This window comes from Eptatretus burgeri, chromosome 8 (assembly GCF_056783735.1).
Source record: "Eptatretus burgeri isolate ZD-2024b chromosome 8, Ebu_testis_v1, whole genome shotgun sequence".
NCBI lineage: Eukaryota > Metazoa > Chordata > Myxini > Myxiniformes > Myxinidae > Eptatretus > Eptatretus burgeri.
In genome coordinates, this window is record NC_140968.1 from 74,897,360 (window position 1) to 74,916,193 (window position 18,834).

General features: G+C 44.0%; 1 protein-coding gene across 3 annotated transcripts in view; it reads right to left on the bottom strand.

Moving 5' to 3' along the window:
• Positions 1-18,834, bottom strand: part of LOC147022067 (copine-3-like) — a 48,515-nt gene that overhangs the window by 8,382 nt on the left and 21,299 nt on the right. For 2 of the 3 annotated variants that reach the window (XM_085892635.1, XM_085892637.1), the window contains 7 exons: positions 18,649-18,732; positions 17,717-17,806; positions 14,582-14,677; positions 13,416-13,502; positions 6,520-6,579; positions 6,282-6,415; positions 187-241 (listed from right to left, as the gene is read on the bottom strand). In XM_085892635.1, coding sequence (XP_085748761.1) covers positions 187-241; positions 6,282-6,415; positions 6,520-6,579; positions 13,416-13,502; positions 14,582-14,677; positions 17,717-17,806; positions 18,649-18,732 — 606 coding nt within the window. Of the gene's footprint in view, positions 1-186; positions 242-6,281; positions 6,416-6,519; positions 6,580-13,415; positions 13,503-14,394; positions 14,491-14,581; positions 14,678-17,716; positions 17,807-18,648; positions 18,733-18,834 lie in introns of all 3 variants that reach the window. The other variant, XM_085892636.1, reaches the window with a different exon arrangement.

Here is an 18,834-nt window from a genome sequence, read left to right on the forward strand (position 1 = left end):
CTAAGTGAATATGCGAAGTGCGAATGTAGAAGCAGGTCACATTTTATAAACTGTGAATATGCGGGTTCCGCCAATGTCGAATCCGCGAATGTCGGGGTTCCGCAGTATTTGCTACCAAAATTTGCTGCAATATAAATATCCACAAATGATCGACGACATCGGTTTCATTCATTATTATTCCCATACCTGAAATTGAGGTGGTATTTGAGCTCCAAAGCCAAATGATGGAAAGAGCTTGTCACTGAAAATAGAAATTAACATAAATCAATAAATAATCCAAAGTTGGGCGTTGCTCGTGTAATTATGCTGCTAATGGTAAAGCGTATATAAATAAATAATCCAAAGTGCTTTGCTGGTGGAGTTAGAGTAAGGTGCATATAAATAAATAATGCTCCCAAAAGCATATAAAATCCCATACGAACATCTCCTGTAAACTTTTCTTGAATTCCGAAAATTCGGAAATAAAACTCGTGTCCTATGACTTGACTCCAATCTCAAAATCATTTGGCATGCCTTGTCCCCATAGATAAAATTGCATACATGTGCCAAATATGAAACAAAAGCACGCAATCATTTTTGTGTCAAGGGTCTGGACGAGCAAGGTCCAAAATATAAGCCTCCCCTTGGATGCCAACAGCTGTCTCGGTCCTCCCTCCCCTTGGATTGGACAACGCTCAGACCAAAGATCAAGTGGCCATTTATGTAACTAAGAGGTACATTCAGTGGAAGTGGGGGGGGGGGTAGCTGGGGGGTGGGACGATAAACGTTATAAGTTGTCATTAATTTCATGCAAACAGACCAAGTAAATTTGTGGTATGGTAAATATTAAACATAACACTTCAACTGCAAGTATTAACTTCATCAGTGTACATGGGCAGATTAAAGGAGCAAGATATAATGGGTTGCTCCAGCTTAAAAAAAAAAAAAAGTGATCAAGGCTCATTTAAGAGCAAGTACTGTGTATAAAATAAATCAGACCGAGGACGACAAATGAACACATGACAAATACGACAAAAATGGAAGAGATGATCTGAACTTTTAACATTTTAAAACAGCGACAGATACTCATGAAAGAGTAAATATAGCCTGGTGTTGGCTCAGTGGTTAGGGTGGCGGCTTGGGATCCTAGGGTCCTGAGTTCAAGCCCCGTCGGCCACTGAATTAATACACCAGGGGGTTGACTTAGCCTGTCATCTTCCGAGGTCAGCAAAATGAGTACCAGTTCCAGTCTGTGTACTGGTAGAGGGGCACTGCATCAGCGACACAGTCACGCTTCAAGAAATGATAGTTACCCCGGCAGCTAAGCTGCCATACGACCACCACCACCAGAGTAAATACATAATCATATTGAGGACAATGACATGAGGGGATATATAATTTCATAAATGGGAGTAAATTCCCACGTGGGGCTCGTGTGACAAATTCCTGATACAACCCGGGACTCAAACCCTGGAACCTCATTGGTAATGTGGTGACAGCCCAGGGAGTTATTGAGTTTTGGTACAACTGTGGGAATTTCTCACACTGACACTACAAACTTTATATTGACCAACTTATTTCGTGCCTGGTAGGAAGAGTGGTGTGTGTGTGAGTGAGTGAGTGAGTGAGTGAGTGAGTGAGTGAGTGAGTGAGTGAGTGAGTGAGTGAGTGAGTGAGTGAGTGAGTGAGTGAGAGAGAGAGAGAGAGAGAGAGAGAGAGAGAGAGAGAGAGAGAGAGAGAGAGAGAGAGAGAGAGAGAGAGAGAGAGAGATATATATATATATATATATATATATATATATATATATATATATATATATATATATATATATATATATATATTTTGTTACGGATTCGCGCCCGCCGGCGTGCTGACGGCCACGTAACTCGAATCGCGGCACGTCGCCCACCGGACGGACAATCCAGTCGTGACCCTCTCGGACTAACGCCGGGAACCAGTCACGGGTGGACCTTACGGTCTCACCGCGATCGAGCCAATCGGCCCCCGCGTGGGATAGGGTTGCTCGCCAAATTCGACCTACCTAAGTACCCACACGGAGGGTAGACCGGGCGATCGCACCTCGCCGCAGGTCGACTTCGGACACGGGCCACTTAAGCAACCCGTTCCGTACTATCGGGATAACCGAGCGGTGTTATCGTCGGCCTCGACGGTTCGATTAATTATCGGGCGTATTCAGCCCACTACCAACCCTTTACGTGAAGCAAGATGAGGATTCAATGAAAGAAATGACGAAGCGAAGCGGGAAACAGTTCAACATAAAGCACATTTATTCACGATGAACGGAAAGCACACATATACAATTCCACCAAAAGCACATAGAAAAGAAGACAAAAAGCAAATGCGACAATGCAGATATAATACCGACTACGCGAGCACACGGCAACACTTATACAATTTTACTTCACAGACGGCGCCGACAACACACATTCCCAAAGCAAAAGAAAAGAGAACCACCCTCCAGGATGAGGGGGTAGGCGGGCCTGGGGCCGAGACCGTGTCGGGCCTACCCGTCTGGTGATGAGACGCGGAGCGGCGGTGGTGCCTCAACTCCACGGGCCTCGCGGACAGTGTCTGGTAGGGGGTGGGAAGGGGGCCCCCTTGGTCGCACTATCTCAGCGCGGGGGGAAACAGGAGGGGGTTGCTGATGCTTGGGGAAAGGAGGATTTTTACTCTGTCTCGGGTCCCGCGACGAGCGTCTCCACCTCGACCAGGTCGCGCCGTCGGCCTTTCTCTCCGCAGTTCCCCGAATCTGACGCGAGCACCCCCTCGTCCGCCTTCGCCGCCGCCGCCTCTCCACAGCTCCGTCCTCTTCACTCCGACTCCGCGAACTCCCAACTGCACTGAGCTCTTCCTCCGCTTCCAACTCAACTCTTCCTCCTGCGAACTGCACTCCTCTCAACTTCCACTGGACTGGACTCGACTGACGAACGCAGTCGTTTTTATAAGCCCCGTGGCTTCGCTCCTTCATCTTTGACCCTCTGCCTCCGACCTTTCACCTCGCTCCCCATTGGCCCGAGGAAAAGTGGGCGTGAATGCTTTTTGATCCATGAATTTGCATATAGCGACCGCCCTCCAACGCCCTGGAGGCGGGGCCAAATCGCCCCTCGCTCACCGATTGGACGGAACAAAAGTGGGCGTGAGTCGTTTTTGATCCGTTTTTCTGCGGAAAGTCCGTGGTTTTGTACACGCTGTTCGGCGCGCGCCCTGCAAGAGTCCAATACCGGTACCCACAAGCGGCGCAAGAACGGTGGCGATGCGACGGTTGCGAGGTGTGATGGCAAAGGTCGTGGCTGCTGTGGTGAAGCGGCGTTGTGGTGGGTGGTTGATGTTGTGATGACTGTTGAGACGTGGTTGGTGGTGGTAATAATGGCGGTTGGTCCAAAATAAAGATAGTAAAAGAAAAACGGCTATCCTGAAGAGTCGCAGCACGCATGAATGACATTTATTCCCTCTAGACAACGGGTTTGGGCCTAACTACACATATACTTACCGAGATACCTCACCTAAGGGACCTGAATGGTGGTTTGCGAATTTGGTCAACCACAACAATATATATATATATATCCCTAATTCAGGTTTCAGAAGGTGGAACAGAGTTCTCCCAGGACTCACAGTATCCACCTTCATTTTGATGAAGGATTGTGATTCATGGCCTCAGTTGTGAAGTTTGTTGTTCTCAGAGTTTTGTTCCAAGGGCTCTTTTCAGGATCATTACTTGAGCACTGGACAGCCTCCAACTGCAGTTCGTTTGTGGTAATGGTCGTCCCAGGGATGGTTTGTCGGATGTTTGTGAGGTTCTTCCTTGTCACTCCTGTTGCTCCAATTAATTATCACTGGTACAATTTTGGCGTACTTCAGCTTCCAAGACCTTTTCACTTCATTTTTCAGGTCTTGATATTTGATCATTTTCTTGATTTCTGTGTTATTTAGACCAAAATCACTGGGTACTGAAACCTCAATTAACAATGGCTTATTTTCCTTTTTGTATCTGAGTACTATATCCGGTCGCAGTGCTTTGTTTTCTATGTTCACACTGGATGGGATCGTCGGGTCATACGTGAGCATTATATGTCCTTGTTTTCATTGATTGTTTTTGGTTCGTGTTTCCATGAATTTTGTAGAACTGGGATATTGAAATTTCCACAGATGTGCCACACTACATACCTTGTTATGCCTTTGTGTGTACAGCTGTTCTGACATGAGTTTTTTACATCCCGATAGGAGGTGACTCGTGCTTTGTTTCTACCTTGAAAAATGCACACTGTCTGATTGGCTCAGTCCTGCTATTTATTTTTTTTAAGCCATTGGTGTATTGTACTTTGTCTTGGACATTTATAATGATTCATTCTCCATCCCAATTGAGCTGATCTCTCCTTAGCCATTCCCGTGATCCTTCTTTGTCGATTCACAATCTGTCCAACTCTTTTTTCTTTGACATTTCCCTGCTTTTATGTCTTTATGCCTGATGTTGGCTTAATGGTTAGAGTGGCGGGCTTTGGATCCTCGGGTCCCGACTTCAAATCCCGCTCAGTTGTTGAATTAATACCAGGTGGGGTTAACTCGACCTGTCATCCTTCCGAGGTCGGCAAAATGAGTGCCAGCTTGCTGGTATCCTGTGTCGGAGTGGCGACCCGTCCAGGATTGTACCCAATATCCAAGGAGACTGCTTAAGCAGCACCAACGCTCTGCACAGAGTATGGTCCCAATCTCCTCCTCCTCCTCCTCCTCTTATGTATTTCTCCCAGTTGTCACTATATCTGTTGGTATTTCTTCTTGTGTTTTTCTTTTGTCTTTTTTGCAATCGCTGGGGTTGTATTTGTTGCCGTTTCGGTTTGGTGCATGACATCTTCTATTCGCACATGTTTTTGGAAGTTTTTTGCAAGGTGAGTGAGAGATACCTTTTCGGGTTTGTTGTCTTCATGCTTGAAAACAAATTGTATTTGCTAGTCTGTTGAACATTTCACGTACTCGGATAATCCTACAGTCGGCGCTCTGTGCACTTAATCGAGTTCCATCAGGCCACCACCTCCTTTTTTTCCTCAGCGGGTACATTCTCGAGATGCATTGATTTTTTTTTAGAACATTATATGGATAGTGAGGGGTTTCTTTGTTCTGATATCTCGTTTTATAATTTCCGCTTGTGGCCAGTTTACTATTCCACAGCTATATTGGAACACTGGTACTGTTAGTTGGTTTATGGCTTTGATTTTGTTCCTTGGGGAGAGGTATGTTTTCAGGATGAGCCTTGTTCTACACAGGTATTCTTTGGTTATTGTTTTGTGCATTTTTTTGATGACATATTTGGTGGCCCTCTTCTACTCTGAGGTATTTCGATGATGGTTCATTTATTGTCAAGAATCTAGACTCTAGATCCTGCATTGTTGTATTACTGTATGTCGATTTTCATGTTGTCCATTTTTGTTGGTCGACGTTGCATGAATGTGCATTTTGCACACTTATCTCGGCCAAATTCCATTTGGATGTCACCTGAGTACCATTTCACTAATTTCAGTTGTTCTGCTAATTTTTCGTCGTTCTGTACAAAGAGTTTTAAATCATCCATGTACAGTAGATATGTCACCTTTCCTGTTTCTTTGGATGTTCTTTTATTGGTTGTCACTGTGTATCTTTGTCCTTGCTCAATGATGAGGCTACTCACTGGATCCAGTACCAGGTAAAACAGGAGCGGAGAAAAGGTCGGCACCTTTGAAGATCCTGCGTCGTATCTTCACTCCTGGTATTTCGATCTTTCCTCCTGAGCGATGCTGGATTAGTGTGGTATTCCATAGATCCATGGCTTTCTCAATCAGATTGATTATCTTGTACATTTGCCTGCACTTCATCATCCATGAATGTTGGACACTGTCAAAATATATAGTTTTTTTAGTCTATCCAGGCTGTGAACAATTTGGTTCTTCATGTGTGTGTCTATGTCTGTGGGCTTTATTTTTTTTTCTTCCAATATCTCATCTATATAATTAAATAAATGGGAAAATAAGTTTCCACGTGAGGCGAGAGTAAAATAATTCTGACTCAAACCCAGGGACCTCATTTTAAAGCAGTGATAGCAGGCTCATGAAGGAGTGTGTACACAATCATATTGAGGACTGACATTTGGAGGTGTGTGTGTGTGTGTGTGTGTGATTTGAAACTACTCAAAGTACAAGAAGTGCAAATTTCACCTGTCAGTATACAACCGATCTTTCATAATCATTTGATCTTTTAGCAACACAGTGCTTTCTACATCATTTTAATGCACCGTTCGAATACAAACCCCATACCTGTCATAGTCTTGGACAACTTGACCGACTGCCCACAATGCAGTCAGGTACTCATTGGTTCCAGTTTGACTGATGAAATGCAGTGAATCAGGTGCACGGGGATCACCATTAGAACCCGTGAAATCGATACCAACCTGGAAAATGCAAAATTGAGGGGTTCCTGAAGCTGCCAAAACAGGCTCGATCTTGTGTAACCACCATCCACCCAAATACAAAATGGCACCATCAAGTTTATTACCGTGAAGTTGATCTGACAACCACCCATGACGTAGTCCAAGAAAGAGTATTCTGTCTCAACCTGGGAACAAAATAGGTAAGCAGAACAGAGGTCATGGAATTTAGTTGTATGACATAACTAGTGACCGAGCAGGATAGCTGAAAGGTTAGCACACTCACCTCTGAGCTGTCTAGCCTGGATTTGAATCTCGGCCCATCTATAAACTGTCATCCACAGGCAGAGTGATTCATCAATGCATATGCCATCCCTGTTGAACTGAGTGTCTCTACTGCTAGCATTAGTTGGTGGACGTGAAAGATCCCACATCCTTCAAGAAGAGTAGACAAGCTATCTCCGGCACCCTGAACAAATTACAAATTCCTGCACACTCACTTCAGTATCCTGCGTCGGAGTGGCGACCCGTCCAGGATTGTAGGCCCCCAGCCAAAACACTGCCAGAACCAATGTTCTGTATACAGCATGCTGCTCAAGTCAAGTGCTTAAAGAGGACAAAGAAAGAGAAATCTGTTCCATCCTTAACCCGGCAGCTAGAATGCAGGGATTAATGAAATTTGTCCGTCAGGCTCAGGGATAATATATATATATATATATATATATATATATATATATATATATATATATATATATATATATATATATATATATATATATATATATATATACATACATATACAGTGGGAAGAACAAGTATTTGATACACTGCCGATTTTGCAGGTTTTCCCACTTACAAAGCATGTAGAGGTCTGTAGTTTTTATCAGAGGTACACTTCAACTGTGAAAGACGGAATCTAAAACAAAAATCCTGAAAATCACATTGTATGATTTTAAAATAATTAATTTTGCATTTTATTGCATGAAATAAGTATTTGATCACCTACCAACCAGTAAGAATTCTGGCTCTCACAGACCTGTTAGTTTTGTCTTTAAGAAGCCCTCCCATTCTCCACTCATTACCTGTATTAACTGCACCTGTTTGAACTCGTTATCTGCATAAAAGACAGCTGTCCACACTCAATCAATCAGGCTCCAACCTCTCCACAATGGGCAAGACCAGAGAGCTGTCTAAGGACATCAGGGACAAAATTGTAGACTTGCACAAGGCTGGGATGCGCTACAGGACAATAGGCAAGCAGCTTGGTGAGAAGGCAACAACTGTTGGTGCAATTATTAGAAAATGGAAGAAGTTCAAGATAACAGTCAATCTCCCTCGGTCTGGGGCTCCATGCAAGATCTCACCTCGTGGAGCCTCAATTATCATGAGAAAGGTGAGGGATCAGCCCAGAACTACACGGCAGGACCTGGTCAATGACCTGAAGAGAGCTGGGACCACAGTATCAAAGAAAGCCATAAGTAACACACTATGCCATCATGGATTAAAATCTTACAGCACACGCAAAGTCCCTCTGCTCAAGCCAGCGCATGTCCAGGCCCGTCTGAAGTTTGCCAATGACCATCTGGATAATCCAGAGGAAGAATGGGAGAAGGTCATGTGGTCTGATGAGACCAAAATAGAGCATTTTGGTTTAAACTCCACTCGCCGTGTTTGGAAGAAGAAGAAGGATGAGTACAACCCCAAGAACACCATCCCATCCGTGAAGCATGGAGGTAGAAACATCATTCTTTGGGGATGCTTTTCTGCAAAGGGGACAGGACGACTGCACCGTATTGAGGGGAGGATGGATGGGGCCATGTATCGCGAGATCTTGGCCAACAACCTCCTTCGCTCAACAAGAGCATTGAAGATGGGGCGTGGCTGGGTCTTCCAGCATGACAACGACCCGAAACACACAGCCAGGGCAACTAAGGAGTGGCTCCCTAAGAAGCATCTCAAGGTCCTGGAGTGGCCTAGCCAGTCTACAGACCTGAACCCAATAGAAAATCATTGGAGGGAGCTGAAAGTCTGTGTTGCCCAGCGACAGCCCCGAAACCTGAAGGATCTGGAGAAGATCTGTATGGAGGAGTGGGCCAAAATCCCTGCTGCAGTCTGTGCAAACCTGGTTAAGAACTACAGGAAACGTCTGATCTCTGTAATTGCAAACAAAGGTTTCTGTACCAAATATTAAGTTCTGTTTTTCTGATGTATCAAATACTTATTTCATGCAATAAAATGCAAATTAATTATTTAAAAATCAAACAATGTGATTTTCAGGATTTTTGTTTTAGATTCCGTCTTTCACAGTTGAAGTGTACCTATGATAAAAATTACAGACCTCTACGTGCTTTGTAAGTGGGAAAACCTGCAAAATCAGCAGTGTATCAAATACTTGTTCTCCCCACTGTATATATATATATATATATATATATATATATATATATATATATATATATATATATATATATATATATATATATATATATATATATATATATATATATATATATATATGTGCTTGCTTGCTTGATACAAGGTCCATCCCTCTCCTCAGCAAAAATGGTACAGAGAGGAAGAGGAGATTGGAAACATATTCTGTACAGAGCGTTGGTGCTGCTTAAGCAGTCTCCTTGGTAAGCTCCTCAAAATGATAGGTGAAAAGAGCATCCAACTCCTCAGGCTCCATGTTGTCAAAGCCTTCCGCTCCCACCTGCTGTGCCAACCTGACAATTTCACACCTCTTCTCCATGTTGTTGGGAAAGCCTCTGAAGTTTTCAATGCCTCTGGCCACTGGTTGTGCCAGCAGGCATTGATGGTGGAGGCTCTCACCTTGTCCAGTGACTCTTTGATTGTACCGATGCAGTGGGTTATGTTGAACTCCTTCGAACACTGCCAGACAGTGATCTCGGGAGTTCATCACATCCAAAATGTGGTGAAATATGCGGCGGGTATAATAGGTTTTGAAAGTCGAGGTTACCCCTTGGCTGTTTCAGGTAAGTGGTGTTAGGCAGCAGGAAGATCACCTCCACCTTCAGGTTCCGGGGCTGGCCAGGAGTGTTGTTGACGAGCAGGAGAACCTTGAATGCAAGGTTTTATTCCGCCAGGTACCTCTCCTCCTGAGGGACGAAACAGTAATGTAATTGGTTCATGAAAATTGCTGCCGTCACCCACGCCTTCCTGTTGGCTCTCCAACACATGGGCAGCATGTGCATGTGCTTGTCCTTGAGAGCAGGCAGGTTCAGGGAATGGTACAGCATCAAAGGCTTCGTCATTCAGTCGCCTTTTGCATTTGCACAGAGAAGAGATACCCAGTCCTTTGCGGCCTTGAATCCCGATGCCGTCCTCTCTCGCTTCAAGATAAAAGTTTGCATTGGCATCTTTTTCCAAAACAGGTCTCATCAGTGTCGAACACCTGCTCCAGCAGGTACCCCTTCTACTAGATTAGCTGAGCGAGTTCAGCAGGGAACGATTTGGCCACCTCCTGGCCTGCGGAGGCACGCTCGCCTGTTAGTTTGATGTCTTGGAGATTGTAGTGCTTCTTGAAGCAGACAAACCATCCCCTGCTCACTTGGAATGGACTGGGGATACTTGAACCCACGTCACTCATGCTAGCACCACCCGCATAAGCCAGATGCGTGTAGATACGCATTGCCTTTACATGAATGAGAGGTCCACTTAAAAGGCATATTCTTCTGCGTGTTGTCCTCAATCCATACACTGAAAGCCTTCTCCATCCTTTCGATGTGGACATCCCGAATGTGGGTGACCACTTTGGTGCTCAGTGCAGCGCGCGCTGTAACACTTTCTTGGATCGCCTTCTCGTTCCTCCATATGTATTGAATGGTGGATTTGTTTATTCCATACAGTCTGCCAACAGAGGCCACACTCTCGACAGCCAGTCCAGCAGCTCCACTTTGTCGCTCAGGCTCATCACTTTCTTCTGCCTCTTGGCAGTCGATGCCTCTCCCGCACTGGTCTTGCGCTTGGGAGCCGTGTTTGATCAATGAACAGAATGAGCAGAGCGAAAGGCAAAACACCGGTCAAAGCAGCAAGACGAGAAGATTGATTGAGACCCAGGACACGTTGCACATAAGTAGTCATGCGGGAAAATGTGGGTAGCTGCGGGAGGGTGAGTAGTCTGCACATTATTTGTGGGGGATGTTGGGAGATGCTAACGTTTTACGCAGGTGATAAATGTGGTGAATCTTTTCAATTGTGTAACTTGCGAGGGGGATGACATCTTCAGCAACTAGTAATAGATGCGGTGAAGCTTTTTAATTGTGTAACTCATTGGTTATGATGTCTTACCCAGCAGCTTGTAGATACAGGGAAGTGTCTTCATAGCACGAATGGTGGAACATGCCACACAGCTTGGTTTATCGTTTGAATGGTGGGACATGCCACGCAACTCACTTAAAGTGTGGCTGGTGGAAGATATGTTTTCGAACCATGTTATGCATACGGTTCGTGGAAGATATTGTTATGGAATTCAGAATCGGATCCGACTAATGCAAACAACATTCAGGTCCTCAGACAGTTATTTCCATAAATGTATGTCGAAATAGACCCATCCCCTTTGTCTGGTAGGATTCTAACTCTTTGGTGTGTTGGAGAAGGGTATAGAACAGATTCCCTTTCTTATGGGATGGCCTTTTCCTCTTTACGACACGTTCATGCACGTGAGAGATAGCCATTAGCCCAACAGAGACTCATTCTACCCCTTTCCATTCAACACACCATGGGTTTTTCACATTTCATTCATTCTGAAGGTCAAATATGGCTGTGGATCATTTACCTCACCCACCTCTCTTCCAGTGAAGTTCGACACCCACCTCTCTCTCACCAACGTTGATATCCACCTCTGTCTATTGATGCCCGACAACCCGTTCGGCAGCTCCATGGACGCTGGTTGGCTCCTGCTCGTGTCGGGCCGAACAGGGAGGCGATAGCCGCTGTTGACGTCTCATGAGTGCCCCACGTTCTCGCTCGGCAATTCCGGCAAATGGCCGCCCTTTGGTGCCCATCCAGTGCCCCAAACGTGGTGTTGTGGACCGGGCCTGTGTTAATTAGGGGTTGCGTCTCGCTCTGGTAAGGAAGGGATGATCGTGAGATTGACGGTTGGAGGTCACATGCAATGATGCGCCAATAGGCGAGCTGGATTTGGCTGTGTTTAATTGTTAGGTCAGGCATAGTGACAAGCATCTGCTCTGTCTATTTTTCTATCAATGCCTGTTGAATTCTTTATTTGTTTGATATTATTTTGATTGATTTGAATTTATCCATTGACACCACAAGGAAATAAAAAGTTCTTCAGTTTATTTACTTTTTCTTTATAATAAGTTCCTTGTTGACGTTTCAACTTGTCCGTGCTTGTCCTTTCCTTCCATTGATCCAGCATTGTCCGAACCGAGATAGACTGGGAGGTCGTTCCCAAACGAATTAACCTGTATTGTCGGCGTGCACCAGTGGTAAACGCTCGGCCACCCTACTTAAGATATAATCAAGATAAGATTGGTGCATTGCCGAGGGTACGTTCCCTGGTCCGGAAGCCATGTGACCTCTAGTTAAATGGCAAATTAGACGGTGGACACTGCAACTCATGGTTAACTGATTGGCGTTCATGGTTGTAACCCACCGTATCACGAAGTTAATTGTGAGTATTAGCCCCAGGTCCGGTTCTTCCGAGGAGGAACAAGAATTAACCCCCTCATAGTAACAATATGCTTTCAAACCGTGTTATGCATGCAGTTCGCGGAAGATATGTTTTTTTTTGTGCTCGCGAAAAACCGTGCAAACGCGAAGCACAGGGCCACAAATGCAGAAGCATGTCATGTAAGCGGCTTGTGGAGGACTTGCTTTTGTGTACGTACAGGTGCTCTATGCATGGCTGTTGAACGATGTGTTTTAGAACTGTTTTATGTGCACGGCTTGTGGAAGTTTTTATTATTTTTCTTACATATTTTTTTTCGCCCGCAAAAAAACACAAATACGTAAAGCACGGGGCCGGGAATGTCGAAGCAGATCACATTTTATAAGTTCCGAATACGTGGGGTCAGCGAATCGCAAATCCACGAATAGCGGGATCTGACAGTATACTGATTAGGGGACACATACCCTTGTATTGCCACATGTACAATGTACGTGGAAATGGCCACTCTATCTCGCTATCGCAACATAAGCTGATAATTTCTGAGTGAGCAGATCGTTTGTACACTAATGGGCACAGGGGGTGTATTTATATTTATTAAGTGCATGGTTATTTTCTGTGTCATGCTTGTGCTTATTAATTAATTCTTCTTAATTAAATAATCAGTGATTCTTCATTCAATTAATTGAAGTTGGACTTTCTAAATGTACCCGTAGGGTGGGTAAACAGCTCGTAATTTACGTCTTGTTGGTGGGACATTCAACCATTCATGGTGGCTATTGAAGCTGGTGGTGACATACCAAGAACACAAGGGACATGGACCTTTGTACATTATGTAGGCTACTCTTTGACAGATGTTAACTCAAGCCAGAAAAGGTGACTCAACAAATTACAAATAATCAAACATAAATTTCTTCAAAAGAGATGCCAATGGGAAGTGGAAAAGGAAATGATGAAATATAAGCTACATGTCATATACGAGTGCCCACCCACTCTCCTCTTCACCCTGTCAAACATGTTAAAAAGTTTAAAAAAAAAAAAAAAAAAGAAAGAAAAAGATTATAAGCACCTGGTAGGTGGGGATGATGCAGGGAGGTCTCAAATCCCTGATCTAGAAGAAGTTTAACATTTACAGCTCTCCTCCTCCTCCCTTCCCCTCCCCTCCCCACTGACATTTTTCTTGACATACTGTATATAGATGACCCTTAATCTTTTTGCCCTTTGTGTATTCAATAAGCAATCTCTTCTTTAATCCCAAACTGCGAAAGAAAAGTGCCAAAGTACACACATCCACAGAAAATCTACAGTGTGCATAAACATCGAATAAAACCTGATCAACCGCTGCACATCAATGGTCAGAACATCGCAGCAACTTGCCTTGGCAGACTGGAAAGAGATCTTCCCAGAATTCTTATAACTGCTTTTCTTCCTCTTCTTTTCAGGGTTGATGCAATCAAAATGCACCTAGATAAATAAAAGGTGGGGTGGGTCAGAACAAATAAGCATTAAAATAAAATGTAAATCCAGGTTAGATGAGGCAAACCACAAAATCATCGATCGAGGGGGAGAGAGAGTGGGGGAGAGAGAGAGAGAGGGGATGGAGAGAGAGGGGGATGGAGAGTGGGAGAGAGAGAGGGGGAGAGAAAGAGGGGGAGAGAAAGAGGGGGGAGAGAGAGAGAGAGAGGAGAGAGAGAGAGGGGGAGAGTGAGGGAATGAAGAGAGAGGGGGATGGAGAGTGGGGGAGAGAGAGGGGGGGAGAGAAAGAGGGGCGAGAGAGAGATATCTCAGCCAATTTTGAAGCTCATGACAGTGCAGCTTTCCCATGCAAACCAGTTAGTTGCCCTGACTGTGCAGAGCGAAGCAAGCCAAGCAGCAAGTCTGTGTGTAATGGAAAAGCAAGAAGAAGAACAGCCTACAGAAACCATCAACACAGATCTGGCATTGCAATCATGTGTTGATGATGGTGACATTAGTAAAGTCACTGGGTCCCATACCTGCATTTTGGAGCATGAGTTGCAAAACATGCTGAAGTCCCAACATTTCAAATGGTAAATGAATCTCACTTTCTTGCATCAGAACAACCGTGAATCCCTGTAAACTACGCCATTTTGGATGTCATTAGAAAACCAGAATGATCTTGCTTTGACAGAGAAAGGGCCAAAGTAAATTGTGAAGAAAAAAAATAAATCACAAACCGATAATTAAATCCCATGCTTTTGTGAATTCCCAGCAGCAAGTTCATTTGGCAACAAATTCTGTTTCCACAGTGATTCTGAATCCAAAATATGAGATTTTGGTACATCTATTTTTTTCAGCAGCAAAGCACCAAATAATGAGATGGAGTTAAAAAGCTCACCGCCCCTCGCTCAGCCTCCATCACTGCGACCATCGTTGCCTGAAACTCCCCTATCAGGTCATGTGATCCATCGTCGTCATAGTCACTACAAACAACCTGTAGCCAGATGGAAGGACAGAAAGGAAGGAAGGAAAGAAGAGCAGCAAGGTGGGCCCAAAGCATGAAGACGGTAGGCTCAGAACCTCACCGGGTGCTCTGTTGATTCTAAGAGCTGCAATCCTGTGGTCAGGGCCTCCCCGATGAGGTCCACGCTTGAGTCTTCATCTAGATCGATGCACGACACCTGTTGGGCAGTGGTGTCGTAACCTGGCAATAACTTCCTTCTAAATTCTCACCGAATACTCTTCAATTCGTTTGAATGAAACTCCAATGAAACCAAATGTTGTTCTCATATTTGCTTGTGTTACGTTTTAATTTCTTCCTGTTTTTATCCAAGTTTTTGTTTAGCTTTTTTCATGAGAGGGCTCTAAACAAGAACAAGTTTTTTAGACCAAGAGAAAACTTATTGTCAGGGGATCTTCACCTATGCCTGTAGAGTTACGTTTATGAAGGACGAAGAATGATGAAAATGATAGATGTCACAAATAATGGTGGTTTTTCAGGGGTCAGGAGGGAGGTGGAGGTTGCTTCCGTTTCCAAGAAATCTCCCAGAAGGTTCAAAGATGAGGGAAACATGTTATCTGAGTACCTTGCAAATGATACACATGTGAAAAATTCATGCAGTTGCTTTGAGAAGAACATGTGCCCGATAAGGTACACTATAATCCATGCATTTGATCGCACAACCTTAATCTCGATGACATATCGGTGAAGGAGCGGATCCAAGTAGTATGGTTTGCTTCGTGTCCCAATATGTGCAATTGTCGCATAATGCTTTGACGCTTGGTTTAAATAACATAACCTTCACCTGATTGTTTTTTTTTTTTTTCATCATTTCCGTGTGTGCTTTTCATGCAACACAAGTGCAAGCTCGTCAATGAGCCTTAAGCTGCGTATAGACCAGGAAGAGGATGGATAACTTGCTGTTTTTGCATCAGTTTGAAGCACGCTTGGTGTAACAATGGCAACTCGATGCTCATGCAACTGGCCATTTCAGCTGCCGATGTGCTCTGATGATAAAGAAGTGAGCAGTATATATTATAGTTTTTCAGTCGATGAGAAGTTTGTGTTTTAATTAGCCAAAGACAGCGAGTCTTGTTTGGCAGGGCCGGCATGAATGTTTGCGGGTTTGGTCGAGTCGAGCATTTGTGCATTGCGATATGATCACGGCATGGTCTGGCAAGGCCTTTGTGATTCAGCTGCATTCTGCAATGGGGTTTCCCACCTGAAGGAGCAAGTTTGATCACATGCATCGAGGTATTCACCGAAGTGGGCATCTTGTTTCCATTGATGAAACAAGGTGTAGAATCAGAGGTGTGAGGGCAAAAAAGTTTGCCAGTTGCTAACTATTTAAGATATTGCAGGGAAGGATATTGCTTTTAAAATTTGATCTACAGGGAAAAAACAATTCATCATAGAAAATTTTTTTCCAGGAAAAAGCTTTATAACAAATCAACGTTCTTTGGGGCAGCATTAAGCGAGGTATTACTGTATTGGAACAGTCCAGATTTGTAAGCAGGGTAAATTTGTGGCAAACTGCTCCAAGAGGATGAGAAATAAGGGGGTGGATTCTGGAAAAAAAAAAAGGTGTAAACAATTGGCTATATTAAGGATTGTTGACATATTTCTACCTGGATGAGCAGATAATCTTGTATAACTTCAACTTTGTCATTTTGTCGAGATCCATTCAATTTGAAATATCATGAAAGGAAACTTTCTGGTGCACCTGTGTCGTTGGAACCCTTTGCCAGTTTTGTCTTTTTTTTATTCTGTATTTTGTTTTACAAAAAGCAATGAAAACATCAAGTGTGGCATTTATATAAACTTATTGAAAAAAAAATGTTAAAATACATTTGATCATTATATACGACACTTATGAGTGTTGGTCCAAGGTGGGGATCTCGATAACCACCCAAACCACTGTTTTCACCACCGCTTTCCATCTCTTTAAACACCAACAAAAGAACTTACTTCCAATCATCAGGAAGGACCCGTCATTGCAGTTGATATCAAATCCTTCCTTTTCTGCAACAACCTCATCTCAGATCACCAATTTCGTTCCAGACCAGGTCACTCCACCTTGGACATGCTGTTCAACTCACCCAACAATGGCCCTTAATGTCAGACATGATATCAGGGCCGTCTCTGACATATCTTGTGCTTTTGATAGTCTGGCATCCTGCCTTACTCTCCAAACTGTCTCTGCCTTTGGCTTAAAGTGCCAACTCCACATATTGCTTACTGACTTCCTGCACTATTGTAGCCAACGTGTGGCACTCAACAGAATCCTTTCATCTCCTCTCCCCGTAAAAGCTGGAGTTCCCCAAGGCAGTGTTCTGGGCCCAGTCCTTTTCCTGATCTTCATCAATGGTCTCTGACTCTGAAAAATCCCCTTTATCTATTTCTTGATGACTCTACCCACTGCTGTGATGTCCCTCATTATTTATACAGGGAGGCTGCAGCCTTTTCCCTCTCTTCAGACCTTGAAAAAAAAAAATCACAAGCTGATCAAAGACTTCAAATATCTCTTTCAATCCTGACAAATCTCACACTATCACCATCTCTCTCCACAAGGACCATTTGTCAAACCCTTCTATCTTCCATATTAACAATCCTCTTGAGGAAGTTCAGTCATTCAAACTCCTGGGTCTCACGATCAGCCATGATCTTTCTTGGGAAAATCACATTTCAAAGTTGGCCTCCAAGGCCAGCCGTGAACTGGACATCCTTCATCGTACAAAGTCCTTCCTTGGCACACCTCAACTCCTATCCAACTACAAGGCTTTCATCCACAGCTTCATGAAGTACTGCTCTCCCCTTTGGGCTGGCTCCCTTGCCTCACATCCTGCTCAGCTTGATGCCATGGAAACCAAAGCCTTTAAGATTCTTGGAATCTTCCACGATGAAGCTGAGTGTATGGGTCTCTCACTTCGCTGTCACAGACAGGTTGGTGGTCTCTGTCTTCTACCACTTCCTTTCTGGTCTTGCACCCTCTGCTCTTTCCATGATTTGTCACCACTTCCCCCCCCCCTGCCTGCCCCCTCTCTGCTGTTCCTTTTGTCCTGTTGCATCCTGATCCATTCAGTGTACGAGTACGAGCTCTTCCTCGAGCCTCGACCATGTGTACAAAAAAGATAAAGAAAAAAACCCGAATCAACAATTATCATCAGTTAGATCATGTTTGAGGGGTGAGAGAAAGGTGACGTCTGCTTTAGCATCCTACCTTAATGGTGTTCTCAAGGTTCCCTCCACAGAGACTCTGCATGGAGATGCGAATGGGTTTCCATTTTGGGTTCAAATTGTTGTTCACCACCTTGCGGGAAAGAAAAATAATACACAAACACCGTTTTTACCCCTACTGTAAGAGAAAAACGTTTGAGTTCTATTTTCCTCCTCTTGCAGCCATGCTAGCCATAATTATAGGCAACCAAGCCTGTGCAGCATTCTTATACATGACCCGAAGCATGCTGGGATGCCATTTGCTTAGTTAACACATGGGCCATGCCTGTCTGAAAAGCAGTTGCCTGGTGTCCCTCATTTGCCCAGGTGTTTCCATTTTTTTTTTTTGTCCACTACCTGTATGTTACCAGCCAGTTGTATTTCAGGGAATGGGATCCTCCTGGTCATGGTTGTGAAAAATAAACTTTCGCAGTTACTGTATTGCTGGTGCCTCCTACTTACAAATAAATGGCTCAACCTTCATTTCTTCCTGACAACTCAAAAAAAAGATTTTAAAATTACTGCATCAAATTGACTTGATTACATCAAAAGCAAACCATGGAAATAAAAATGGAATATCCAGGTGTGTGCATGTGTGCGTGTGCGAAGAATGAACAAAGCGGTTTTCCATGCTTCGAGAAAAACCGCAAAATAGCATGTTGTTGACATCTGTTCTGCAAACTGTAAAAAATAACACAATTTATTCAGACATGTCCACGGTGCTCATGGCTGTTCAAATGTGTCGAGGAAAGCCAAACCTAAATCGGTTTCCACAAGAGAGCAGTTTTTATTTTAAAAGGGAGCTAATGCAAAGGCTCCACTCACCCTGACCCAGATTCACTTGCCCTGAGGGATTACGCATCTAACTATGGTGCTTGGAAAGTCACCAGTGTTCCTGGACATATCACTGTTACGTTCGTACAATCTTCTGCATACCTCCGTACGATGCACCATTTGCCATTTGTCATCATTTCCCTTTCGATAGAACTCCAAGAACGGGTCGGACTTGCTCATAAAATCCTGGGGGATAGGAAGGAAAAGCACACGTGTTTAGCATCCGCATCAAACATGCGAGTGATGCATTTTTGCCAACATGCATATTAAAATATAAAGAGAAAAAAA